The sequence below is a fragment of the Passer montanus genome, unplaced genomic scaffold (genome assembly GCF_014805655.1).
Source record: "Passer montanus isolate IOZ18808 unplaced genomic scaffold, ASM1480565v1 scaffold12, whole genome shotgun sequence".
Classification (NCBI taxonomy): domain Eukaryota; kingdom Metazoa; phylum Chordata; class Aves; order Passeriformes; family Passeridae; genus Passer; species Passer montanus.
Window position 1 is genome coordinate 772,075 of NW_024358722.1, and position 24,463 is coordinate 796,537.

General features: G+C 41.6%; 2 protein-coding genes and 1 long non-coding RNA gene across 4 annotated transcripts; 2 read left to right on the forward strand and 1 right to left on the reverse strand.

Moving 5' to 3' along the window:
* The first annotated feature begins 1,661 nt into the window (after window positions 1-1,661).
* Window positions 1,662-4,008, forward strand: LOC120497044. Its single transcript, XR_005626424.1, has 4 exons — window positions 1,662-1,818; window positions 3,276-3,320; window positions 3,564-3,647; window positions 3,764-4,008. It is a non-coding gene; the product is annotated as an uncharacterized LOC120497044 (long non-coding RNA).
* On the reverse strand, window positions 3,544-18,066 carry CEBPZ (CCAAT enhancer binding protein zeta). Of its 2 annotated transcripts, none has more exons than XM_039698063.1 (16): window positions 17,711-18,066; window positions 15,854-17,349; window positions 14,285-14,516; window positions 13,794-13,968; window positions 13,367-13,455; window positions 12,853-12,906; window positions 12,044-12,146; window positions 11,108-11,176; window positions 9,884-9,950; window positions 8,456-8,556; window positions 7,660-7,717; window positions 6,424-6,632; window positions 5,364-5,447; window positions 4,853-4,914; window positions 4,685-4,766; window positions 3,544-3,864 (listed from the first exon to the last, which is right to left on the reverse strand). In XM_039698063.1, exons 1-16 carry the CDS (start codon window positions 18,038-18,040, stop codon window positions 3,725-3,727), a joined length of 3,351 nt encoding a protein of 1,116 aa, XP_039553997.1. In that variant the 5' UTR covers window positions 18,041-18,066; the 3' UTR covers window positions 3,544-3,724. The 2 variants fall into 2 exon arrangements, with proteins under 2 accessions (XP_039553997.1, XP_039553996.1); XM_039698062.1 differs by having other exon boundaries at window positions 15,833-17,349.
* NDUFAF7 (NADH:ubiquinone oxidoreductase complex assembly factor 7) lies at window positions 17,979-24,327 on the forward strand. The gene is made up of 10 exons (XM_039698067.1): window positions 17,979-18,114; window positions 18,199-18,356; window positions 18,433-18,513; window positions 19,411-19,521; window positions 20,486-20,696; window positions 21,186-21,244; window positions 21,961-22,074; window positions 22,859-23,002; window positions 23,298-23,471; window positions 23,835-24,327. Exons 1-10 carry the CDS (start codon window positions 18,039-18,041, stop codon window positions 24,045-24,047), a joined length of 1,341 nt encoding a protein of 446 aa, XP_039554001.1. The 5' UTR covers window positions 17,979-18,038; the 3' UTR covers window positions 24,048-24,327.
* Window positions 24,328-24,463: the final 136 nt, after the last annotated feature.

A 24,463-nucleotide genomic window follows, 5' to 3' on the forward strand; every position in this document is an offset into this window, starting at 1 on the left:
GACACGCTGACCCAGGACCCTCTCTGGTTTACAGGCGTACTTTTTAAGCCCCTAAATACACTACAGTTTCTTTCCAGATCTGAACTTGCCAAACAATGCTGAATGACACGCTCACCCAGGACCCTCTCTGGTTCGAGCTGCAACTGCTACAATGATAACACAATGAATTCCTTTCTTGGATCCATGTTTTCTCCAACACTAAGCTTCTGCTGCTTGGGTTGATCCTGTTCACTTAAAATCCCCAGAGCAGGAATTACTTTACTAAGAAATCCCACTGAGTACTAGCAATACTTGCAAACTCAGCCACCAGGGAAAAGAGAATTGGAAAATTAATCACCCTGTAAGAATGAGCAGGAAAAATATTATATCTAATCTTACAAAACACTAGTAGAGGAGGGGGAAAGCATCTTACAAAGAAAATTAAGTCCCTATTAAGGAAAATCTGAAGAGCTTTTATTTTGGCAATAAAGTCAGTCCCATAATATGAGTTAATAGCAATATGAATAATAGAAGACAAAGAAAATTCAAGGAATAAGATGATTGTGTCTTTACAAACAGACCATGTGAATCTGCTTGTAGATAGGGCTAAAAACTTATAGATAGGGAAGCAACAGAAGAAACTTTTAGTTCTAGAAAATGTTATTATCAACACAGACTGTTGCTCAGCCAAGGCCACATCATCCATGTTTCTCTGATCCTAGAGAAAAAGAACAAAGAATTTATAGAATTATGAATCGTTTTTCTTTCTTTATATAAATGAAAGGGGGGTGCATACTCGAGGGGAGCATAGAGCAGGCGAGTCAGGAAGTCTGTGCCTTCCAGGTACCTCAGCCAGCAGGGAAAAGGAAGATGCAGTCAGGAACTTGGGATAAAAAAGGGGACTGTATCCCCCAACAATGTGAGAGACCCCATGGGCAATGCCCATGGCCTTTATTCAAATAAAGTTACAGGACTCTTCTGTATCCTTTTTGGACATAAGCCTCTGGCATCGTGGATTAATTTTCTTGACACTCGGGAGACACACTGATTATTTATTTCAGAGTTGCACAAACCTGAGTGCTCCAAGGTATTCCACGAATCAAGCACACCAACTATCAGAAGTTTTTACTATTTATAAAATTTAGCAAACTAAAGAATTAGTGTTCATTGGCTACAAGTAACATAATTCCCCTATTAATTAGTCTTCCATCTTCTATTAGTTAATGATTGCCTTGCTTCTCATGCTAATCAGTCAACATGCTCAGTCTTTCTCTTCTTGTAGGTCGGTGGTTTTCTTGGGTCCGTGGCCATCAGTCGGTGGTCACAATCTGCCCCGGCCATAAATTACCTTTTACCCAGTCCAGCTGAGTTTGTTTTATAAATTTCTTCCTTGTTTTGGGGGTTCTGCTGGATGTCTTTGTGTCCACTATCAGTAGTCCATTCTCCCCGCCTGGCATTATTAGGTCTGAGATGACTGAAGCTTATGGAGCCCAAGACCTTAACAAGTCAATTCTACCGATATAAGCCATTTGTATTTCTAACACCTGACCATCACCTAGCGCTCGCCTGCGACCCGCTACCTGCCTCAGGATTAATGTCTTTTCCTCGTTGATTAGCCGGATATTCAACAAAGCCCGCCCTTTCCTGAGAGGATTTTTGCACAGCTCACATTTCGCACCGCGGCCATGACGGGCCCGTGAGGCCGAGCGGCGCCTGCGCAGCGCGGCGGGAGGCGCCGAGCCGCGGCCATGGCGCGGGTGCTGCGGGGGCTGCTGCTGCTGGAGGCGGCGGGGCTGCTCGGCGCGCTGCTGCTCTACCGCGCCATGGACCGCAGCCAAGGTGCGGGGGCGGCGGGGACCTGGGGAGGGCGGAGGAGGCTCCTCCGCGCGGGGGCCGCCGGCGGTGCTCCGCCCGGCTTGTGTAAGGAAGTCCTGGCGTGTGGGGTCAGGACTGGGCTTGGGTGAGTGCAGCGCACAGGGCTGGCTCGCTGGCCCCAGGATTTCCCTCCGAAGAGCGAGCTGCTGTTGTAATTCTACTACCCAGAGCCCGCGAGCAGTGCTTCGGGGGCAGCACCACACCAGGAGCAGAGAGGAATCCTGCGCGGTTCTATAGCGGCAGCACCGGGCCAGATCAGGATTTGAAAGGGAGAGGCTGTTCGCAAATGAGGCAGGAATTGATCGGTCTATTTCAGGCATCTGGTGTTGAGCCCTGAAGGGATGTCTGGGCTGGGTCTCGCAGCCTTTGCGATTTGACATTTCCCAGGCTGAGGACAGACCCGGCTGGCAGGAGGCACCAGCGCTGTCTCCTGCATTATTTAACTTCAGTCCCTCAGGTGCTCAGGACTCTGTGCCCAGGTAACACAGAAAGAATAAGCAAAGCACCAGTTGGGTTACTACAGGGAGGCTTGCTCTGCAGAGGGTGCAGCATTGGTTAGACCTGTGTCCCTTTGAAAAGAGCCTGTCCTACCTGCAGGGTCAGGGCGAGCCACAAGGCAGTTGCTGCTTGGCTGGGAGGGCAAGAATCCACCTGTTTCAGCAGTGGCGTGGTCTTCATGCCCAGTACAAGCTGAGCTTCACCTTCACATCAGTTTGCATTTCTTTTCCAGGATCCAGATAATGCCAGGCTGTTACATTTCAGCCATCTTTGCATTTTTATTAGAAAATACATGTAACAAAAATATGGAGAACAGATGTTTTCTGCCTATTGTAACTTGATGTTGGGCATCCATCTTTGGGATTTTTTCTCCTCTTTTGCAATTCTTATATGCATTTGCATATTTTATATAACAGCAGTTCTGTAAGGTACAGTGGGCTAATCTAACAGCTCAGTGAACTCAGAGCGAGGCTTTTACTGCTTTCTTTGTGTTAGTACTAGAACAGTGATCATCCTTTTACAAAATGCTGTAAATAATTAACAGCATAAACCTGTTGTGATTTTTACTGGGTTGTCAGAGTGACCCACAGAACAATGCAGTGAACATCTAAATCTGTACAAAGAAACAAAATTTCCCTGGCTTTATCTGCATGTCAGTCTATGAGAGGCATGCAGCTTCCTGTGAATCACAGGACTTGGTTATCACAATTGTGAGGAAGTTCAGAAAGCACTGTGATGAGTAACCTGAATAGTCTCTGAAATTATTTTTAAAAAAACAAATTCCTATTGCATTATTTAATGGTGGCTGTAACTAAAGAGCTCAAACAAATTTTGATAAAACAACTCTAGTTAGAAAATAGTGCATTTAATTATTTGTCTTAATATATGCTGGGAAAGTAACTGTGATTTATCTTTCTTGTCAGATTTCAGATACACAATGCAGAAGAGGTTCCCATCAATTCTGGAAGGTGGGTTTGTAGTTGCTGGCTTCAGAAGGATGGCTGAAGCTTCTGTTGCATCTTAATATATACAACCAACCTTAGGATGGCTTAAAACTTTCCCCAGGAAGTTTTTATTGTTAAGGCATGGCTGGAGTGTCAGACTGTTGGATTGAGATCTGGAGGGTTATACACTGAATGAAACCAGCCACAAAGAGGCTGCTTGTCAGATATGTCTAACTTAGAGCTGACATGGATTTTCCTATTTTTCAGTTTATTACAAATCCAATGAGCGGTCTGGAATTCGTGGCATAAGGGAGAATGACCAGATGACATGGTTAAGCAGCAAGAACTGAAGTAAGAAAGATGTGTGATTAAATAAAAAAATATTTAAGAATAATTCTTTTTGAAATGTCCACATCAACACGTCCCGTTCATCGTCTTGATTTCTTGCCTTTGTACTTGTTTTTCAGCCCTCTGTGCCTGAATTGTTTCTTCTTTTTGATTATGCTTTTCACATCCCTGTTGTGAAGCCACCTGTCACGCTCTATTTCCCACTGGATCTGTTTGACATCTGTAGGAGGAAAGATGAGAATTTAGGAGCCAGTGGATACCTCTGACCATGATGTGGCATACAGATCAATCATATAAAAATTAAAACTTGACTACTGTATTTATAAAAGTTAATAAAATGCAAGCTGCCTTTTTTTTGGAGAAAGGTCTGGGGTTTTTTTCATTTCACATAACAAACCCTGCCATCTCAAGAGTTTTAGACATTGCTTTGTATTTCACAAATGCTAGACACATTTGCATTACCAGCAGTGTTTATCCAACCTGCATATACACATGTAGTTCATTAGAATTACTTTGGGAAAACTACTTTCTGCTTCACTGATGCTGCAAGGAGACAGTCCAGTAGGTGGGTAAAGACAGCAATACTTTAATGCCTTCCCTTCCCAGGGAATCAAGGACACTTTACCTGAGCAGAATTCACACAAATGCCTGACAAAGAGCATCCTGCCTTTCTTTCCCTGTTCACAGTGTGAAAGGGCCAACAACAGCTTCTCCCTCTTTCCTGAAGCCTTATGCACTCCACTACTCCCACTTAATATTTAGCACTGGGCATCTCTTGTCACCAGAGAAGTGTCCCATCTTACTGATGCTGAGCTATCCTTATGCACTCCACTACTCCCACTTAATATTTAGCACTGGGCATCTCTTGTCACCAGAGAAAACTGTTCCATCTTAGTGATGCTGAGCTACTGTCCCTGCTGTGTGTGACTTCTGAGCCTGTGTTCCAGTTAAAAGTGGTTCATCTTTTCACGTACAGAACCTGAAGGGAAAGAAGTGAATTTCAGCATTCCAAGTGCCTGCTACTTGCAGCATGTACTTACTCGCATTATCCTTGTTGGCCATGGCGTTCATTCCGATATTGTCAAACTTAGAGCCAGCATTTTCATCCAGCAGGTAGCCAAACTTTAAAGAGAGAAATTTCAGTATTCTGTTACAAAGCAACAGGTGAAATGCTTGGTTGCTTTTTGTTAAGCACTGCTCAAACTCACCTCTTCTGCAGATGCCAGTATACCAGCATCTTGGAGTTTTCTCTTCTTTCCTCGCCTGGATCCTTCAAACAAAGAATATTACTCTTATGAGACACAACTTCAAGTTCCCAAAGACACTAAAACAAAGTTTTACCATGTTTTAAATGTTTAGAATTTTTTCTTAATGAGATTATCTGAATTAGGTATGTTGGAAATCTTTGTTCCCCACTTCCCCTAAAACAAAAGGAGAAAAAAAGACTTTCCAACCAAGAATTAAATAGCACAAATCTGTGTAACAGATGCATGAAGCACCAGTACAACTCCATCCTTCAAAATTCCTCCTTCAATCTCCTCAAATCTCTTCAGATTGTTACTCTGAATTAGGCTGGCTAGGGACAACCTCCTTTTCATTTGTGCTTTATTCAAGTCTGAACCTAGATCCAAAATGTGATAATCTACTGTAGTAAATCCCTCTACAAAAGTTTTTGGAGGATTTTATTTCTATTAAGCTTTCATGTCAGTGTTTTCTTACCTTCCAATGATCCTGCAAAATTCATATCTTTCTTTTTCTTGCCCTTTTTACTGATGGATTTCAGTTGCTTGTCATTGTTTGAGTCTGATAGGAAAAAATTCAAATACATCAGTCTCCAATTTTCACACCATGTACAAATATTTAAAGTACAGCAGAGACTAAAATCCCTTTCTAGGCATATTTGTCATAATGGTCCAAGTCTTTAAAAGGCAGTGCACACAAGTAAATCTAGTATTTCCTCAAGCTGGACCATTTAAAATTGGTCTTTGTTGTGCTGTTCTCTGTGTTGTTTCCACAGCACCAGAAGGGAATGATACTATGATACATAAAATACAAAGCTAAAAGCAGGCATTAAGTAAACCTCGAATGTCTACATGGTAAGTTTGGTGAAATAATAATTTAATGAAAGATTGTGTTAACAGCTATGAAGAGTTTACCTCCCCTACCCTCAGTCATCTTCCTGTGATCTTTAGTTATTCATTGAAATACTCCATTAATCTCTGCTTTTCCAACCACATGCACTGTAGTCTATGTAAACTGTGCTTTTCAGGTGAAAAAATAAAACCATGCAGGTACAAGAACCAGTTACTACTCCAGTGATAATAAAAACTTGAGAGCATAGCTGTATTACAAAAGTAAACTGTTACCTGTGAGACAGCCATTTCAATAAAAGTTACTTCATCTAAAAAAAATCAGCATTAACTTTTGTCTAAAGAAACAGAAAAATTACCAATGTTTATTATCAGATTTTTTTTTTTCTCCTTGAGCTCTTTTAATATTTCTGCCTACTGAAGCCAGTTATTTGTGTATAAATTTTCAGAATGAAAGAAACATGTCTCATTTGGAAGTTTTTGATGCCTAATTCCCACTCTCACCTAGGAGATTGTGCCTGGAAATGCTTAAGACTTCCCTGTACAGAGAAAGACTTGTAATTTCTTTGCATAAAAGCCAAACTTCCCACCTAGACAACTAAACAAGAATTTGCATATGTAGTTACATATTAGATAACCTATTTTTAAAGCTTTTTCTTCTTGTTTTTCAGTAACAAATGGCACTTTACCTAAGTCATCATTATCTTCAGACACATCCATAAATACACCTCCCTCTTCATCCATATCCTCTTCAAAGTCTTCCTCCATACTTCCTAAGGAGACTTCCTCATCATCCAGATCACTGAAGTCATCTTCATCATCAGAATCCTCCCAGTCAGCACCAGATCCCTCACCACCTTGGCCTTTCTTGCCGCCTTTGGGATTTTTTTTTATATTACTAAAAGAAGATGTAACAAGCTTAGCACTCCATCTGGAAAATGCTGTTTGCATCTAGATGACATCTATCTACTGGCAAACATTATGTTAGGAAAGTTCAACATCATTGCAAACTTCTGCAAATGTAAGCTGTGACCTAAAATATACATATTATACACTCAGGTATGTTTTCAACATTAGTATAGGCAGTTGTGTTATAAAAGTCAACCATTTTAAGAAGTTCTGGGGACAATCCTATTCTCAAATTAGCAGAAATTACAGCTTGAGTGTTTTATCTCTTCTGTGTGTTTGCTCCTTTTCAGAAAGTCTTTTCTGTAAAACACAAACTGTTCTATTAAACACCAGTCAAAATCACAAAAATGTTTCAAGTTTCACTAGGAGTTTAGACTTTAATTCTGCTGCTGCCTCAAGGGAAAAAGCCTCTATGCAAATTCAAATGCTGCATTATAGATACTTTGAGTAAAATAGAAGCTGCTTAATCATTTATGATTGGACTCAATCAATCTAAAGGTACATTCCCACCTAAATGATGCTATGATTAATGGAAGTGCTGACTGCAGGAGAACTCAAAGCTCTGAGCTCTGTGATTCTGGATCTCACAAAGCTGATTAACTGTGTTAGGTCCAGTTACAGCCAGTACTTATAGCAGCAGTGCCATTATGCCTCATTCTGCTTCCTCTTGTACTTAGTAAAAACCTGAGGCAATGAAAAACAAGATTTTACACTGCTTACTGTGCCACTCCATTGTATAAAGTAAACAATTAATTAATTAAGACAATCCAATACTACAGATCTCACTTAAGGACTATGAGCATCCCAAAGTCATCCTTATGGGACTATTACGGGGCATGCAGAAAACCTGCATTACTCAAAATAAATCTGATATTGCTGATTTTGCTGATATTGCTGATTTTTTGCAAGGTGATATTCTAAATCATTCTGAAAAAGGTCTATCTAGTTTCACAGAGTAAAACTCTATACATGTATTAAAACAAGAGGAGTGAGTAAGAACTAATCTGAAGTCTTACCCAGCAAAATCAAGGTCATCCTGGCCAACAACAGCATTATCAGCAGCTTCAAAAGTATCTAGGGAGAAAAAAAATGTTATTACTACAAAAAAATATGCACGTTGTTGCATCCAGCAAGTACATGGACCTGTTGGAGCAAGTCCAGAGGAGGGCCACAAAGACAACCAGAGAGCTGGAGCACCTCTCCTGGTATTTAAGTTGTTCAGCCTGGAGAAGAGGAGGCTTTGAGGTGACCTTACTGTGGCCTTCCAGCACCTAGAAGATGCTACAAGAGAGCTGGAGAGGGACTTCTTTCCAAGGGCATGTGGTGACAGGACAAGGAGGAATGGCTTCAAACTGAAAGAGTTTAGATTAGGTATTAGGAAAAAATTCTTCACTGTGAGGATAGTAAGGCACTAGACTGTGCTGCCCAGAGAAGCTGTGGATGCCCCATCCCTGAAAGTGTTCAAGGCCAGGTTGGATGGAGCTCTGAGCAACCTGTCTTGTGGAAGGTGTCCCTGCCCGTGGCAGGAGGGATGGAATGAAATTATGTTTAAGGTCCCTTCCAACCCAAGCTATTCTATGATTCTAGCATGGCAAAACATCTAATTTTCAGACACAGGGTCATTATTTTAAGCTTCTGAATTTATGAAGTAAATTCTCATGAGAAGGAACAACTGGAAACCAAGTTTTCTCCCACTCCCTTTCTCCTGTATCTGGTTCTTTTACACAATATGAACTATAAAAAGGATAAATTAGTAATTTGAAAAATGTGGGAATACTGGGATAGTTACTGCAACGAAGAACACAGCCTTACCCAAGACTCTTTCAAATTCATCATCGTCCACATCTTCCACACTTTCTTCATCATCCAGACGCTTTTGTTTCTCTCTCTTCTTATCAAACTTCGAATAAAATCTGAAATAATATATTGCTCTCAGACACAAAATTACAGGGGATTATCTTTATGACTTTTTTTATTACAAAATCTGCTAATTGTTTCCCATGTATGTTGCCAGTTGAAAACTGTAAGTGATGGTTTCAAACACATCTAAAATAAAGATACTCGTACTTCCTTTGTTTTTCAAAAAATCAGTCACTACTGTAATATTTAAAACAATAGAATTTCACTGGCCAAAAGTGGCAGAAGTTATTTTTAACATAATGAATTTATAAAAGAGCACAACAAAAATGTAAAAATCTGCCTTAGACTGAGAAGGAAGAAAGGATCAAATTCAACTTGAATGTAATTGGGAAAAAATAAAGAAGACATTCACCCATCCAGTTTTATCAAATTTTCCAACATAGCCCTCTTCTGTTGGGTCTTAAGTTTTATCTTCTGTCAGCCATTTTTACCTTCATTTCATGTTAAAGAACCACCAAACACAGAAGGCACTTTTGACCACATACAAAAAAGTACTTTGTACAGAAGACTTTAAAAGTGTAATCTCATTTTCAGCCATCTCCAATGTAATAATACTGTTAACTTTTCAGATGGGCATGTTTTTAAGATGCTTTTCTTTAATCTCGAAACCAACACCACTATTTTATTTATTTATTAGTAGTATATTCCTCAATATATATCAGTTAATTTATAATAAATGAAGATCAGTTAATTTATAATAAATTAAGTTGATTCAAATAATAATTTCCTAAGGAGACATAGGTAATCAAAATAAAAACAAATCTAATAAAAACTAATTTTTGCCAAATGCATATCACTTCAATTTTAGTACTAGAACTGCATTTTTATATCATACTTTCAAAGGAAATTCAAAGAAACAGAAAGAGCTGTAAGTAATACAAATCTACATACTCTAAAAAGTAGCTCCTCTGACTTTCTTTTACTTTGTTCCATTCTAATAAGCTTTGATGCTAATAACACAAACAAGCTATATTCCAGCTTTTATTATGTATATCTCTGATGTGTAAGAATTACAACTTACAAGACATGCATCATTACCCATTACTTAAGGCTTCTCTATTGTAATGTCAGCTTACTTAATTTACTTAAACTACAAGCCCCAATTGCCTTTGTTCATAGGTGATATTCTTTCCTAAGCACTTTTGGCAAATGTTAAAATTATGTCCAAGAAAAGCACTATCATCTTAAGTAGCTCAAATAAATCAAAATTTGCAAACACTTGAAATACCAAGGAGTACTTTAAAAATGCAGTGAGTTTTGATGGTAGTGCATTAAAAAAAAAACAACACTTAAAATGAATGTTCACAAGTATTCCATTACCTGTGAAAGAACACTTCATCCACTGGGATTTTGCTTTCATCTTTGGTCCGGAATTCCTTACTGTTGACTGCAAAACCAAAAAAAATAACTGATTTTTACCCCAAGTTGAAATGCTGGTTATTCTTTCCAGGGGCTAAACAGCACACACAGGCAGAAGCAGACATCCAGTGTCACCCATTAATAATGTGGAGCTTATCTGAAAACCTCTTCAAACACAGAAAGCAATTTTGACCATATACAAGAGTACTTTGTACACAAGACTCCAAATGTGTAATCTCAGTTTCAGCCATCTCCAATGTAACAATACTGTAAACTTTTCAGATGGGGCAGGTTTTTAAGATGCTTTTCTTTAATCTTGAGACTTACACCACTATTTTATGTATTTATTAGTAGCATATTTGTCAGGACAGAATTGCTCCTAAATTGCTCCTTCAACTCAGAATAAACTAAAAAATGTGACAATGTGATTAGGCTAAAATTTCTATTTTCAGCTTTAACAGCTGTCAAAAGTACATCAGCCATAAAAGTACATCAGTACTTACTAATCTGCATAACTAAAACTTCTTTGCAACACAACAGCCCCAAAGCTGGTGGAAAATCACATCCCTGGGAATGCTACAGAGACACTGACACTGAAGATGGTGCCTCTTCTGTCCTTAAGCAACATGTTTTACTATAGTTTGCTCTGGTTTTTTAACTGCTGGTTCTTAAACTAAATCCTACTCTTGATTGTTGGAAACAGTGGGACTGGACAAAAGGCAGCTTATTTCTGGAGGCAGGAAGACTCTTAGCAAAATAACAGTGCTAACAACATCCTAACAACAGCTGCAGCTGTGGCATTGTATGGAGCAATCCATATCATTTAATGAAAGAACTGAATGTGATTTAAATAATTATATAGATCCATTTTTCTGGTATTTTAAGTCATTTTTCAATCATAATAAACAGAATAAAAATAGCTGTAAAATAAGTGACTTTCTCTACATAATTTTTTCTTTAAATTATTAAATAGATCCAAATTCCATCTGTGAAGATTCCATACATCCTTACAAGAAGATGAGGTCTGATCCTGAACATCAGGCAGGACCACTGCACTCCTGATGGATGGCACTTTCTTTTACTGCTAAGACAAACAGTATAGACAGTACACATGACACATCTACATCAACCAACCAAGGACTTTTTAGTCATCATAATCTTAACTGATTTAAGGGGCAGACTTACCTGCAAGATTCTGCATATCCTTCATAAACTGCTTCTTCTTTGGCTGCATTACCACACTGCTGGTGTTTTCTGTATCAGAACATAAATCAGAGAGAATTTTTATTTTATGACTATTGATACAGAACTGTTAGGAGCAGCTGACAGACCAGTGCTGCCATCCATAATGACCTCTAGAGGCTGGAGAAATGGGCAGACAGAGACTTCCTGCAGGTTAACAAGGGAAAGGCAAAGTCCTGCGCTGAAGGAGGAGCAATCCCAGGTACCAGTATACACTGGGGGCTGCCCAGCTGGAAAGCAGCTTGGGGAAGAACACCCTGGGAGTCCTGGTGGACACTCAGGTGACTGTGAGCCAACACTATGTCCCTCCAGCAAAGAAGGCTGATGGTTTTCCTGGCATTTGTTAGACCATACTTGTAGCCCTGTGACAGGTCTGGGCTCCCCAGCATAAGGCAGACATGGGCACACTACAGAGAATCAAGTGATGGGTCACTAACTTGATGAAGGAGATTCCACCTGAACACCTGGAAACACTTTTTCACTGTGAGCACAACTGTGCATTGGCACAGGTTGAACAGCAGTGGAGTCTCCTCTCTTGGAGGAGACCAAAAGCCATCTGGAAAGTCTGCTCCAGGTGTCTCTGCTTGAGCCCATGACTTCACAGGTCCCTTCTAGCCTCAACCACTCTGCAGTGTTTACACCTCCCATGCCTTGCTTATTCCTGCAAAGTGGGCAGTTCTGCACTGAGGGTGTGAGGGGCAGCAGGATGTGACTGTCAGCTGGTTCTGGCTTGCAGACATCTGTCCCACAGCCCTGCAGACAGATCCCACTCCTCTGTTCCACCACATGCACCCCAAATGTTTGAGAAGGCCAATCTGAGAGAAGGACAATTCAGCCAGCACCTATAACCAAGATCACGTGGTACAGAGAAGTGCCTACCTTTGCCTTTGCTGAGCTTGGGGTTTCTGTACACAAAGCGATCCAAGAACCTCATTAACGTGAAATCCTGCAAAGGGTCACCGGAGTACTGAATGTGATTTCCCTGAAAGAGGGAAAAAGCCAAAGATCATTAAGGTCTTTACTTTAAAGACACCATCTAAACACAGAGGACTCAATCAGTTCAATAACATTAAAATATACTTTAAAAAGATAAAGACTTAGGGATGCTATACCACATAACCCTGATCAGGTTCCTTTTTGCAATTTCACTATTTGCTTAACTAAACCACAACTCCTTTGCTTTGTTTCAGTGACAAACTGCCTTCCAATGTACTGTGCTAACAGCAGTTAATACTCAACATCATTTCAATACCATATATGTAAATGAAAATTACATATTTTAAATACATACTTTTGAAAGTTTGAGTGGTTTTGGCATACAACAGTATTTTAAAAATAATTTCTTCCTGTTGGAGAGTTTCCCATATTTAAAAAAATTAAATAAAAATTAAATAAAAATTAAATAAAAATAAAAAATTAAATAAAAATATACAAAAACTCTAATAAAGCTTTAAGAATCATACAATACCTACATTTCTACAAAATTAGAACTTTAGTAAGCAGTCTCCTTTACACATAACATTGTAATTCCATGAAAAGCTTGGCATTTGAGAGTATGATCGAGTTCTGCAGAGCTGCTGGTTACCCACAAAGTGCAAGGAGACTTTATAACGCATTTTTTCAAATGGCAAAAGACATCCGACATAAAATATCAAACTTCAAAGCAACAAGCTAGCAAAAGTACTTACTTCTAGAATTGTTTTTGCAAACAGGGCCACAGATGGATGAAAATGTTCAGAAAGCTGAAAAACATGAGTCATTAATTTATTTCTAATTAAAAAATATGCTGTAAAACCAATCTGTGACTTACCAAATAACAGACATACACATAGTAATGCAAGGCTGATGAAGCAGTTTAACAACTGAAGAACTTCAACTTCTAATCTTTTATTTGCATTAAAAACATTTTCACTTACAATTTTATTTAAGTCAACACTGAAAAGCTTTAATGATCAAAGCTAAGATCCAATAGTCAAAAAATATAATTATTGTCCAAATCTCCACTCTAAAGATTCCTATTCCCTACTCAAGAACATCAGTATTGTATGGAACATATACAAGCTTAGAACTGAACAAAGTGTCAGCTTTAACCTTTCTGCTGTTACTCAAGCAGCTACTTCAAGAATAACCAAGTTCTTTTTTCTCTCTTCATATAAGGGCCACACTTTTCAACTCAACAACGACAATTCAAGAATGTCCCACCTTCTTCAGTTCCCAAAGGCTTGTATTTTCAGCACCACAGTATAAAGGACTTCGGTGCATAGGATCATAGGAAGCTTCACTCTTCCTGCCTGTGGGGTGGAGGGGAGCAAAACAAATTTTCTCAGGCAACTTTACAAGAGTATTATCCTCATTTCCCCACAACAGTAATGCTGCCCATCACTCCCAGCTGGACAGGCCAGGAAAAGGCTGTATTCAGCTGCCCTCCACAGTGAAATACAGCAGTCAAAGAGTCTTTTCATTACTGCTGAGGTAACAGATAAATTGCTCTGACTGGTTGCTTTCAACCAAACTTCAATTTAAAAACTAAAATAATGTTTTAATCACTTAATCTTACAACAACTCTTGACCAACATGTCCCTGTTATGGACTCTTAGCTGTTAAAGTATGTATTTTCTTGCTGATTTACCTCCCATATTCCGATGATGCACCCATGAGGCTGATGAGTTTGAATTGTTTGTTTTAGCAGAACTTTCCACAGTACTTCTCTTTTCATCTTCTTCTTCTTTGTCAGCATCCACAAATTTTTCCTCATCATCTTCAGCGTCCTCATGATCCTTAAAGCACTCTTCATCATCTGACCCCTAAAAACCAGAAAACATTAGCAAACAACTTTTTCTTTCCATATTTATTCTGATTTTTTTAGAAAAACACACATAAAATTCTTGAGCTACTTTAAAAAAATTAAACAAATGATGGTTGATGTTTAAGAAATACAGATTTTTGTCCTTGATATAGCACTTAAAATTGAACTTTACTGCTTAGAACACACAACAATAATGGTCCCTCCCCATCTAAGAAACATCTTAGCAAATGGTTACTAAAAAACAGGTTAGGAAAAGATGCTTATGAAAACAGCTCTTATTGAAAAAGCAATGAGATAAAGAAACCATCTTATACCATGTGATCCTGTAACTGGACCCTTAACTCTGGTTTTACTTTCAGAAGCTCAGACAGAAGGTACAGGGTTCCACAAATGAAGGGTGGCATTTGTCCACAAGTGACTTGAAGCAGCCTCTTCACAAAGGCCTTCACTCGCCGCAGCACAACATCTGCCTTCAGAGACTTATAGACAAGATTTAGAAACATGGATGGCTTTGAGCACGTTGCTAAAGCAGGATCTAGAAGCTTCCTGTAGGACACACAGGAGAAATTTTGCTGAATGTCACAATGCACACAGGAGAACAACTGCTATTAACAACTATTACCTACATTTTTCACAGTGCCATCTAAAAAACTAGTGACAGCTTGCTCCTCAGTACTCAAACCATTAAGATCAGTCCTGAACTGTCAAGAGCTGTGTAATATTTCTGGATATATATGAGACACTGAAGATTTAAAAAAAAAAACAAACTGCCTTCCTAAACAAAATATTGCAAGATTAAGATCAGTCCTGAACTGTCAAGAGCTGTGTAATATTTCTGGATATATATGAGACACTGAAGATTTTTAAAAAAAACAAACTGCCTTGCTAAACAAAATATTGCAAGGAAATAAAAAGAAACTGAGTTCAACTGAAAACGGTTTCAAAATTTGAGATACTCAGTGTTAAGAAACTAATCTGATGTGTTTACTTGTTTAAAAAAAGAAAGCAAATGGTTAAAAATCAGCACACTTCACAATCAGATTAGAGATTTGTACTGGCAAGTTCATTTACAGCTCAAATTTTTTTCCAGGCTGCCATTCACAGTAAGGCCCTTAAATACACTGCACATTCTCAGGGAACCGGAATTCCCTTTTTAAAAAATTAGTAACCTCCCCTTGGTCATCTAATAGAAGCCTGTAAGGATCCTATAAAGAGTCTAAACAATCAGCTAGGACAAGAAAAAAAGCAGTATTTTTATAACACAAGGCTTTCTAGATACACAAATTAAATAATCTGTAAAATTTAAGATAATATTCCTCCTCCTCAAAATAAGGATAAAAAAACCCCAAAATAATATTTTAGGCTATTTACAGGCCTAATTTACAGGCCTAATTACTTTACAGGCTAGTACCTGTAAAAGTGATTTCAGAAGGAATAGTTATCAATTAGTTTCTAATAACATCTGGAAGTAAAGCAAGCCACCAAGAGAGTGGCAAAGGATGAAATGCACATCCTAATTTACAGGTCTAATTACTTTACAGGCTAGTACCTGTAAAAGCGATTTCAGAAGGAATAGTTATCAATTAATTTCAAATAATATCTGAAAGTAAAGCCACCAGAAGAGTGGCAAAGGATGAAATACACGTGTTCTCAGGACCTATCCCTATCTTTTGTTTTTATCCTCATGTTAAATCAAAGAAATCACATGCATTTTCTTCCAGATCCTAAAAAACATCAGGAATTTCAGACAACAAAACACAAAACTACCATGATCTTAAAAGCAAAGTGTTTCTACAACTTTAAATTAATGGTGACTACTTCTTAAAATGAAATTTATATAAAAATGCAAACCTGCCACTTACTTGTACAGTGCTGTATAGTACCTGTCCGAAACAGTCTGCTGAGAGTCCATCACTTGGAACAGCAGCATCAGGGCCTGGACACTGGTACTGAAGTTCACAAGATGCAGAACTTTGAACAAGGTGTTCATTTGCTCTTTCACTTTCTCATCACCAGTCTCAGCATAAGGGTAAGCTCTGTTCACCCCACAAAGAAGTGCACTGAGCATTTTGGATTCAACATCTTTTTTCTTTATACAGTTCCGGAAAAAGCAGAAGTACAAAGTTATCAGCTTGTTAGCCAGTGCACTTTCTTCGTGACTAAGAACTATCTGGTTTAGAAAGCAGATAGCATAATATTGAGTTTTCACGTTGATGTTTGAGCGGTACAGAAGCCTCTCCACCTCACTGCACACTACTCCCTTCATATTTGGATGCTTGTGAAGTAAGGTCTCTAAAAGATAAGAGGCTTTGGTGGCGATCTTGTTCTGAGGGTCACCCAGTTTATTCACCAGCAGAACCAGCAGAGCTTTCTCCTGCTCGGGCTTGTTGCAGAGCAGCTCGTGGGAAACTGCCAGCGCTCGGGATTTCGTGGCTGTCAGACAATCGTGGCTCAGCGTTTCCAAGGCCTGCACGAACTCTGCTATCTGCAGCTTCAGGTGATGCTCAAAGTACCAGAGTATCAGCCGCCTGTCTCTTGAGTCCTTGTTGCCACTCGACATCTGCCCTATGTTGTTCAGCGGTCGCTGTGAGAAAGACCACAGCTTCCGATTGTCTGGTAGGATGTCTGTAATGAGGAGCTCCTTGAAAGTATCCAAAGCCATAAGACTCTGCTGCCTGCTGCCCTTCTTCTTTACGAGACTTATCAAGTTCTCAACAAACTGGAGACTGTGGACAGCACTGTCCTGGATGAGAAGGGTCATTGCTGCCATCCTGTCAGCCAAGGTGCCCGAGGACACAACAGTTTTAATCCATGCAGAAGAGGCCCCCTTCTGATAGTCTGTCTTATTCTTAAACAGGTCTCTCTCGTGTTCATACAGCTTTTGGGCCAGGGCCTTATACTTGGACAGAAGTGTCTGATTCTGTGGCTCTGTAGAGAATTCATTGGTGTACTCTAGATCATACCACTTTCCCCCCGGTTTGATCAGGATTGCTTGCCTAGCGTGAAATTCAAAATCTTCTTCCAGCCTTTCCTTCTTAGCGGAAGACTGCTGGCCCTGATCACTACCAGCCTTCTTCTTCTTGCTATCTTTCAGACTGCTTGCCTTTTCCTTTCCTTTTTTTTCTTTTTTCCCCTCTACTGAAGGACTATTTGTTTCCTTCTTGCTTTTCTCTTTCTTTGGAAGTTTCTCCTTCTCCCTGCTGCCACCATCATCCTCATCCCCCTCCACCACCAGGCAACTCTTTGCATATTTGTTGATCCCCAGGGAGCTGATGAACGCCTCCACCTCTCCCTCCTTCAGGTCATCGATCGTGTCCTTCTTGCCCCCGTCCACCATCTCGCTCTCCTCGTCCACGGCACACAGCATGAGGTAATCTTGCTGCGGAGACAGGGCACAGCTGTCACGGGCAGATCTGCTGCAAGGTTTGCCAAGACTCCCACGGCTTCCCCACAGAATCCCTGAATGATTTGGGTTGGGAAGGACCTTAAAGACCATCTAGTTCCACCCCGCCTGACACGGGCAGGGACACCTTTCCCTAGACCAGGGCCATGCAGCCTGGCTTTGGGCACTCCCAGGGATGGGGCACCCACAAGTTCTCTGGGCAGCCTGTCCCAGTGCCTCACCAGCCCCTGAGCAAAGAACTTGTTCCCAGCTCCTGCGTGGGCCCCCGCGCACCTCGCGTCCCGCATCCCGGGTTTGGGGTCCCGGCCGCCACGTGCTCCTCCCGCCGCTCCCTCACCTTGGTGCCGCCGAGGCGCAGCACCTCCTCCAGCGTGAACTCTCCCTCATCTCCGCCTTCTGCTTCTTCATCCCCATCGTCGTCGCCCTCTTCCTCGCCGCTGTCGCCACCCGCCTTCCTCCGGTGCCCCACGCCGAAGTCCCAGAGCGCGGCCGCCATCGCCGCCGCCGGAAGCGCCGCGCGCAGCCCCGTGACGCGCGTCCGGCCCGAGCCGCGGCTCCCGGGGGCGGCCGGACCGGGCGGAGGGGAGGAGGAGGAGGAGGAAGAAGCAGAAGAAGAGGAAGAAGACCGAGGAGGAGGAGCGGGATCCGCATCAGGAGCCGCTGCCATGGTGCTGCCGCTGGCGCGCCACGCGCTCCTGGCAGGCCGCCGGCGGCTCCCCCGTCCCGGTGCCGCTGCCCGCGGTGAGCGCCGCCTCTCCTCCCGCTCTCCTCCGCGCTCCTCTCGGGGCCGCCCCGCTGAGCCCCTCTCCCCTGCTCTCCCCGCAGCTCCGGCGGCGGCGCGGCTGTGCTCGGGCGCGGGGGCCGAGGCGGAGGCGGCCGGCGGGGAGCGGGCCATGCTGCGGCACCTGGCGCGCAAGCTGCGGGCCAGCGGGCCGGTCACGGTGGCCGAGTACATGCGGGAGGCGCTCACCAACCCCGGGCAGGTGCGGCGGGGCCGGGCCGGGCCGGGGGGCTGTGCCTCGGCCCCGCTCGCCGCTCACCCTGTGCCTGTCCCCCCAGGGTTACTACACGCGGCGCGGCGGCGTCGGCGAGAGCGGGGACTTCATCACCTCGCCTGAAATAAGCCAGGTGTTCGGAGAGGTAACGCAGCTCCTTGCTCTTAAGTTACTTGTTGTACTTCAATCACGCGGGCCTGGCTGGAATCCTTTTACTGTGCACTGGCACTCAGATTGCCTGGAAAGGCTGTGGAGTTTCCCTCACTGTTCATTCAGGAACCATCTGTACACAATCCTGTGCCATGTACTCTAGGATGACATAGTTGAACAGGGAGGGTGGTCGAGATGGCCCAGTGTGGTCCCTTCCTATTTCCATCCCAAGTGATTTCCAAGCCAGTGTTCAGATACCTTATCAATGTCAAAATACTGGAGTAGCAATCATAAGGTTCAAGTTACTTCCCAAGAGAAAAATTAGTTTTGAGGGAGGAAAGGGGGTTTTGTTTTTCTAAAAGTCCATTGTCTGAAACACCATCTGTACTTAGTAATTGTTTATTTTCATACAGAACTTGCTTATAAATAAAAAGAGTTATGGTGATTTTCCAGTGTGAAAATGCTCCTCAAAAATAATCTCCAGAGTTTGGACTGGCTCACTCTGGTTTGTGTATTGTTTCCAGAAGTGAAGATTGGCTAAATCCTGTTCTCAGGGATGCTTTGGTAAATGCATTGTCAGGAAGAACACTTCTCCAAAGGCACCTGGGCAGTGACCTGCATTTAGGTGAAAGTTCCTGCTCCAGCCAGAACAGACTCCTCACATTTACTGATGGAGAGTTGCTTCTGCTCCTGAAGCAGACAGAAATCAATGACCAATGTTAATATTTAAAGACAATAATGTGATTTATGTATCATAATTCTTCTTAACTTTAAAATATTGAGACAGAATGTTGCCGTGTTATTTCAGTTACTATCAGACAAAAGGCAGGCGTGATTTTCCACGAGTGCTGCAGTTACTTCTGTAACCCTGTGTGTTGTTTCTCACTGCCAGTTAATAGGAATATGGTACATTAGTGAATGGATGGCCATGGGCAAACCGACCACCTTCCAGCTGGTGGAGCTGGGCCCAGGGCGGGGCACCCTCACCGAGGACATCCTGCGGGTAGGTGAAAGCCACCTGTGAGCTGTGTTTCTGCCTGTGTTCCATAAGCTACAGGGAAGATGATTTGCTGTCAGGGTTTACCCTTCCCTGGGAGCCAGCTCTCTTCAGTCAGGCTGGCAGCTCAGACTCTGATTAGAATGGATGAGTTTCTGGGACCAGGGCTCTCAGATAGAAGCAGACCAGGGGCCAGCACACTGCACGGACACACCTGTGACCTTCCAAACACCACTGGATAGAAGGGGAGGGCAGGAATACTCCATTGTAAATTATTTCTGTGCAGGGAAACGTTATCCAAACTGAAAACCATCTAGGAAGGTGTTGCTATGTGTAATTGAGATGGAGGCCTTAGTGCAAGGAACAGAACAGGGGAGCACAGTAACACAGAATGAAATCTGTGTTAATTCCTTTGGGCATTTCAGGGCCTTATTTCTTTTGAGTTAATGCTTTGTGTTCAGTCATGCCTGCATGGTTGTCTTTATTAAAATGCTGCTGATTCATAAACAAATAGCTAATGGGACTTAGCACCACATAAGAACTTTTATTCTATTTACATATGTTAATAAAAGTAGTGAAATGTGGAATATCAAACACTTCTTCAAGGTGGCAGGGAAAACTGATCCGTTTGTCTTCTAATGCTAGACCTTCTACAGATCTTAGAGGAGCTGCTCCTGCTCTTCCAAATTAGCATTTCATGTTGTTGTCCTTACAGCCCTGTAATGTAAAGCCAACTTTTTTTGAAGTGTAGAAGCTTTTATTAAGATTTATGAAGAAACTCACACTTCCTACTGAAGGAGCAAAATGCAGTCTCTCTCACCGAGATTGTTTTGTTAGTGAAAGCCAACTAAAATCTCTTACCTTGAATAGTTAATAGTGAATAGTAAATAGTGAGAAGAAAGGTTAATACTTAAACCTTTAATGTACACTGCACAAGACTGCACCTAATAGAATTCATCTGCCTTTTTAGGTCTTCAAGCAGCTCGCCTCTGTTCTTAGTAAATGTGATGTCTCTGTTCATCTGGTAGAAGTGAGCCCCAAACTCAGCGAGATCCAAGCAGTGATGCTGACAGGAGGGAAGGTGCAGCCAAGCCCTGAGGACGAGCCTGCTTACATGAAAGGCATTAGCAAGACTGGAATTCCCATTTTTTGGTACAGAGACATTCAAGATGTGCCACCAGGTAAGGAGCTTGAATGCCTCGTTAAAGGGATGGTGCCTTTCCTTCACTGACAGCTTTTGACAGCAGAGGGCTCCCTGCTAGCCTTCACACTGGACAGAAAAGTAGTTGTATACATATTTGTACTTGTATGAGTCTGAGGCAGGATCTTGGTTCATTTTCATCACTGCTACCTACTCTGTCTTCCTTCATTTGGAGATAGCTACCCAATTTCCTATATTTGACTTTTTTATTTTCATGGGGGGGAAAAAAACCCTTTACTGGCTTTACCTGAATCTCCTTTCACAAGATAGTGATCTAAAATTCATTGCCTGGAAGCTAGAGCTAGCTGTAGAAATGGCATCTTAAATGTGTGCAAGCTGGAAGTAATTATATTTTTTCCACAGCCACATTAACTAGCTTAATTCATTAAAAATCATTAAAATATTTTAAACTGGGAACTGCTCTGGAAATGTTAATCATTTAATGGAGTTCTTTTTAACCTCCCCACAGGTTACAGCTTTTACCTAGCACATGAGTTCTTTGATGCCCTGCCAATACATAAGTTTCAGGTATAGCAAGCATTATTATTTTAATTGTGACCATCTGCTTAAACACTTTTTCTCTTTGAGAAAGAGCTGAATTAAGGTGCCAAGCTAGTCACATGCCGTGTCTCCGGTGATGAAATAATTCTAACTGCATTGGACAAATATAAGGCTTAATTCAGCTGAAAAATGTAAAATTAGTAATTATTTTTGAATGGAAAAACTTGAGGAAAGCTAAGGATTTCTTTCTGCTAAAATAACTCAAGGTTTTGGAGTTTTTTATTCCTTGTGCTACATAAACACAGCTTTAATTTCCACATTATTTTCTGTAATATTACTAACAAAAGACTGAAGGGCTTTCACTTGAATAGTAATGAGAGCAGCAAAATAGAGGCTAGATATGATTCAGAAGTAGCTAATTTATAAAAATTACCAGTAGAATGAAATCTTTAATTTTCATAAGTTAAACGTTGCACTGTCAATAGAAGAGGCAGCATGTTTCTTCAGAGCATCATTCATCCCCTTTAAGTATAATTAAACCTGTATTTGTTGGCTCTGCAGATGAGAGTCCACCACAAGCTTTTTCTAAGGCAGTTACTGGAATTAAATAAGAATGAATAGTCTTTGTTAATAATGTATTGTTCCTAAAACCTTTGTGAAAAGGCTTGACATATTAGTTCAATTGAACAAGGTGCTGTGGTGCCTGTTGAGTGTAACATGAGTACCTTGGGCTCGTTGAACAGCGAACGGAGAAAGGCTGGCGTGAGGTGTTGGTTGACATTGATCCAGAAGTTCCTGACAAGCTGCGGTTTGTCCTGTCACCATCCAGGACCCCTGCAACACAAAATTTTATTCAGGTGAGGTTATGCCTACCGGGCTCATCCTTTATTGACTCTTTCAAGTACATTTAGTGCTTCTCAGTTACTGTGACAGCAAGAAGAGGGCTCTCAGTCTGTAAATGAATAGAGCTTAAAATTTCAAAGCATTTAGCCTTGTATGCTGTGAAACCACAGCACAAAAATTATCACGTGTATCAAACTTTGCAGAATAGGAGCTGGAACACAAAATGTCTCAGCAAGCCGAGGCAGCAAGTGACGGGCAGTTCGCCACTGTGTGTGTGTGGCATCACCATGTCAAGAGTGGCCCTGCCCCAGCCAGGCTCTCAGCCTGCTGCAGGGTACTCAGGGCAGCTGCCTGCTCAGTGCCAGGCTGACCTTCAATGGAAAGTGGCTGGGGTTTCTTCCTGAAGTGCACTGGATACTCAAAGCTACAAAATGAAGTACTGGAGATTAAATAGAGCTACAAAGTTTGACAGAGCAACGCCTCTCAGAAGCGTGTGCACAGCTGAAGCACTATTTTCCTTAAGTAAGGAAGTTTCACCTGATACAGATATTCTTGGTAGAAAAATTAGCATTTGACTACAGGTTTTTGAAGAGAGGATTGAAATCCAGCACTCAGAAAATACTAATTGAGAATGAGTGATAGCAAAAACTAGCTCAAGCCAGTGTAGGTAGACTGGAATGCACCTCCTGTACCTGCATGTCCCAGCAGAGCAACAGCCCCAAGACACCAAGTGTGAGGGGTACTTGCCTTGTGCTCGTCTGCTAATACAGGTGTTGTGGTCTTTGAACTCTGCACTAGCCAGAAGAAACAAGAGACCACGTGGAAGTGTGTCCTGAGGCCGGTGTCATTGTGCAGCGGCTGGCCTCTCGGATAGAGAAGGATGGTGGGGCTGCTCTGGTTGCAGATTACGGCCACGACGGAACCAAAACTGACACCTTCCGGGTAAGGCATAAACCAAAAGACTCTGTTATCTTTGATCCTTAGGTTCTTGTGAGATAAAGTTCACAGGTGGGCATAATAGTAAAAATTGCATAAAACTGAGTAATTCCTGTTTAATTAGTACCCAGCAGGGTTTCTGTCAGATGGAGCAGGTAATCTGAGTTCTTGCTATGTTTATCTCAAATTTTCCATGTATAATTTGCTGTTGTCACCACTCAAAGGCGCAGCTTAATTTTTGCTGGCCCCAGCTACAATGGTTGGACTACAGCTGAGTGTAATCTTCCAATTTCATTTTCAGGGTTTCCGGAATCACAAACTTCACGATGTGCTGAGTGCTCCAGGCACAGCAGACCTGACAGCAGATGTTGATTTCAGCTACCTTCGAAAGATGGCACAGGGGAAAACAGCTACATTAGGCCCTATAAAACAGAGGGAGTTTTTAAAGAACATGGGCATTGACCTCCGACTGCAGGTACAAAGTGTTCGCAGCTGTAGAGCTCTCTCAATCCCCAGGCAATACTCTTAAGCAGTACAAGAGCTTTAGTAAAAATCTTTGGTTTTTAAATGAAGTTGTTCAAAATAGAATGTAGGTGTGAGATCAGAGAGTTGCTTGTGCTAGATGCAAGTTGCTCCAGATCCCTGAAAATAAATTGATCATATTATATTTATGAGCATTTAATGCAAAACGTGTATCGGTGTATGGGCTGTGGATCACCATCAGTGATCTCACCAGTTCTGCCAACCATCACAGCACCGTTAAGTGAAAAGGATGCAAGAAGGGATTGCAGCTGTGCAGGAAAGCAGGAGGGGCTCTAACCTGCATTTTTTTTTCCAGGTACTCTTGCAGAATTCAGGTGACACAGCAACTCGTGAGCAGTTACTTCACAGCTATGATATGCTGATGAATCCTGAGAAGATGGGGGACTGTTTTAATTTTTTTGCCCTGCTGCCTCACCACAGACTTGTACATGCTGACAAGAAAGATAAGCCAGAATCAAAGTCTCCCCTCCCACCTGTTGCTGGATTTAATGAACTGTTACTAAAGTAATTTCAAATACTATCACAAAATGTGTGATGGCTGTTTCCGAATAAGCCTGCAGCACGCCAAACCTCTGGACCGACCTACTCAAAGCAGTATGAGTGGAAATAAAACACTGCAAATACAGAAACCAGCACACAGAGCAGAGAATGGACAATGGTTTGGGGGTCTGAGAGATCAGAGTGAAATATTTACTAGTGGAATCAAAACTTGTCAGTAACAAACATGCACTAAGGATACTTAAAATGTATTCAAGCTTTGGTACTTGAATAAAATCAAGATGCCTTGACATCACTGAAGATATTTCTATAAAGAGAATAGTGACAGGATGAATGTAAAAGGAGTTCCTGCTGGCTGAATGACATATTTAATAAATCCACAAACAAGAAAGTATAGAACCATTTACTCCTAATAACATTTGATAG

Excerpts from the sequence above, each read along its gene's own strand:
- NDUFAF7 (XM_039698067.1), top strand. The coding sequence starts at position 18,039 with ATGGTGCTGCCGCTGGCGCGCCACGCGCTCCTGGCAGGCCGCCGGCGG. Across the intron at positions 20,697-21,185 it reads CATTCAAGATGTGCCACCAG|GTTACAGCTTTTACCTAGCA; the intron begins GTAAGGAGCTTG and ends ACCTCCCCACAG. Across the intron at positions 22,075-22,858 it reads CAACACAAAATTTTATTCAG|CCAGAAGAAACAAGAGACCA; the intron begins GTGAGGTTATGC and ends ACTCTGCACTAG.
- CEBPZ (XM_039698062.1), bottom strand. The coding sequence starts at position 18,040 with ATGGCAGCGGCTCCTGATGCGGATCCCGCTCCTCCTCCTCGGTCTTCT. Across the intron at positions 9,951-11,107 it reads GGATATGCAGAATCTTGCAG|TCAACAGTAAGGAATTCCGG; the intron begins GTAAGTCTGCCC and ends TTGGTTTTGCAG. Across the intron at positions 4,767-4,852 it reads TACTGGCATCTGCAGAAGAG|TTTGGCTACCTGCTGGATGA; the intron begins GTGAGTTTGAGC and ends CTCTCTTTAAAG.